At 43.4% G+C, this 998-nt stretch overlaps 1 protein-coding gene across 1 annotated transcript; it reads right to left on the bottom strand.

The window, feature by feature from the left end:
- Positions 1 to 186: 186 nt before the first annotated feature.
- On the bottom strand, positions 187 to 733 carry LOC106820475 (dTDP-4-dehydrorhamnose 3,5-epimerase-like; the record flags this gene model as incomplete). The annotated part of the gene is made up of 1 exon (XM_014824989.1): positions 187 to 733. A coding segment is annotated over exon 1 (547 nt), but the record flags the coding sequence as incomplete, so codon positions are not given.
- Between the last annotated feature and the right edge of the window lie 265 nt (positions 734 to 998).

The following is a 998-nucleotide window of genomic DNA, read 5'->3' as shown; positions in this document are numbered from 1 at the left end:
GCAGCTGAATTGATGATCACGCTTGGTTTGCATTCAAGCACAAATGCCTCTACCGCCTTCACATCGGTAATATCAAGTTCTTCTTTATCAGTTAGTATGCATTCATACCCTTCGGGTGCGGTACGAGGCAATTCATAGCCCAATTGACCATCAGCCCCTGTTATCAATACTTTTTTCATAACTCACCTTCGAAAACTATCGCATCGGCTAGCAAGCTCGCATTGGCATCTTTCTCGGATAATACAGGTGCTTTGCCATCGACCAAATGCCAGTCAACCCCCAGCGCTGGATCATCCCAACGCACGCATCCCTCATGTTCTGGCGCATAATAGTCGGTGCATTTGTAGACAAACTCAGCCGATTCACTCATGACATAAAAGCCATGCCCGAAACCGGGTGGAACCCATAACATGTGCTTGTTTTCTGCCGACAACTCATATCCAACCCACTGCCCGAAGGTTGACGAATTTCTTCGCAAGTCTACGGCGACATCAAAAACACTCCCCTCGACAACCCTTACTAATTTTCCTTGCGGCTGAATGAGTTGGTAATGCAAACCACGTAAAATCCCCTGTGATGATTTACTGTGGTTATCTTGAACAAAATCAACATCAATGCCATTTTCAGCAAAGTGTTGACGCTGCCAAGTCTCCATAAAAAAACCACGGTGATCGCCAAAAACGTTCGGCTTAATCAGGATAACTTCGGGGATTTCTGCGGGGATAAATTCCATAGTAGATTAGCCTTGAAAAATGAAATGTCTATAGTACTTTCTATTAGGGATGAATCAAGTACTTATTGACACTTACCAACTAAGACAAACAATAACTAAGCCATCCGCCTATAGGGAGCCTCTATAATTATGTTTACAGCTTCTTTTCCATAAATACCGCGTGGCCGTATTCAGGCACCAATTGATAACCATGAAAGCCAAAATTGCCATAAGCCCTTTTCGCAATGATATTATGTTCCAATACTTCAAGCGTGAGTTTACAACA

Source organism: Priapulus caudatus, unplaced genomic scaffold (assembly GCF_000485595.1).
Source record: "Priapulus caudatus unplaced genomic scaffold, Priapulus_caudatus-5.0.1 Scaffold13992, whole genome shotgun sequence".
Classification (NCBI taxonomy): Eukaryota; Metazoa; Priapulida; class Priapulimorpha; order Priapulimorphida; family Priapulidae; genus Priapulus; species Priapulus caudatus.
Note: the sequence above shows the minus strand (reverse complement) of the source record. Positions and strands in the feature narration are given on the sequence as shown.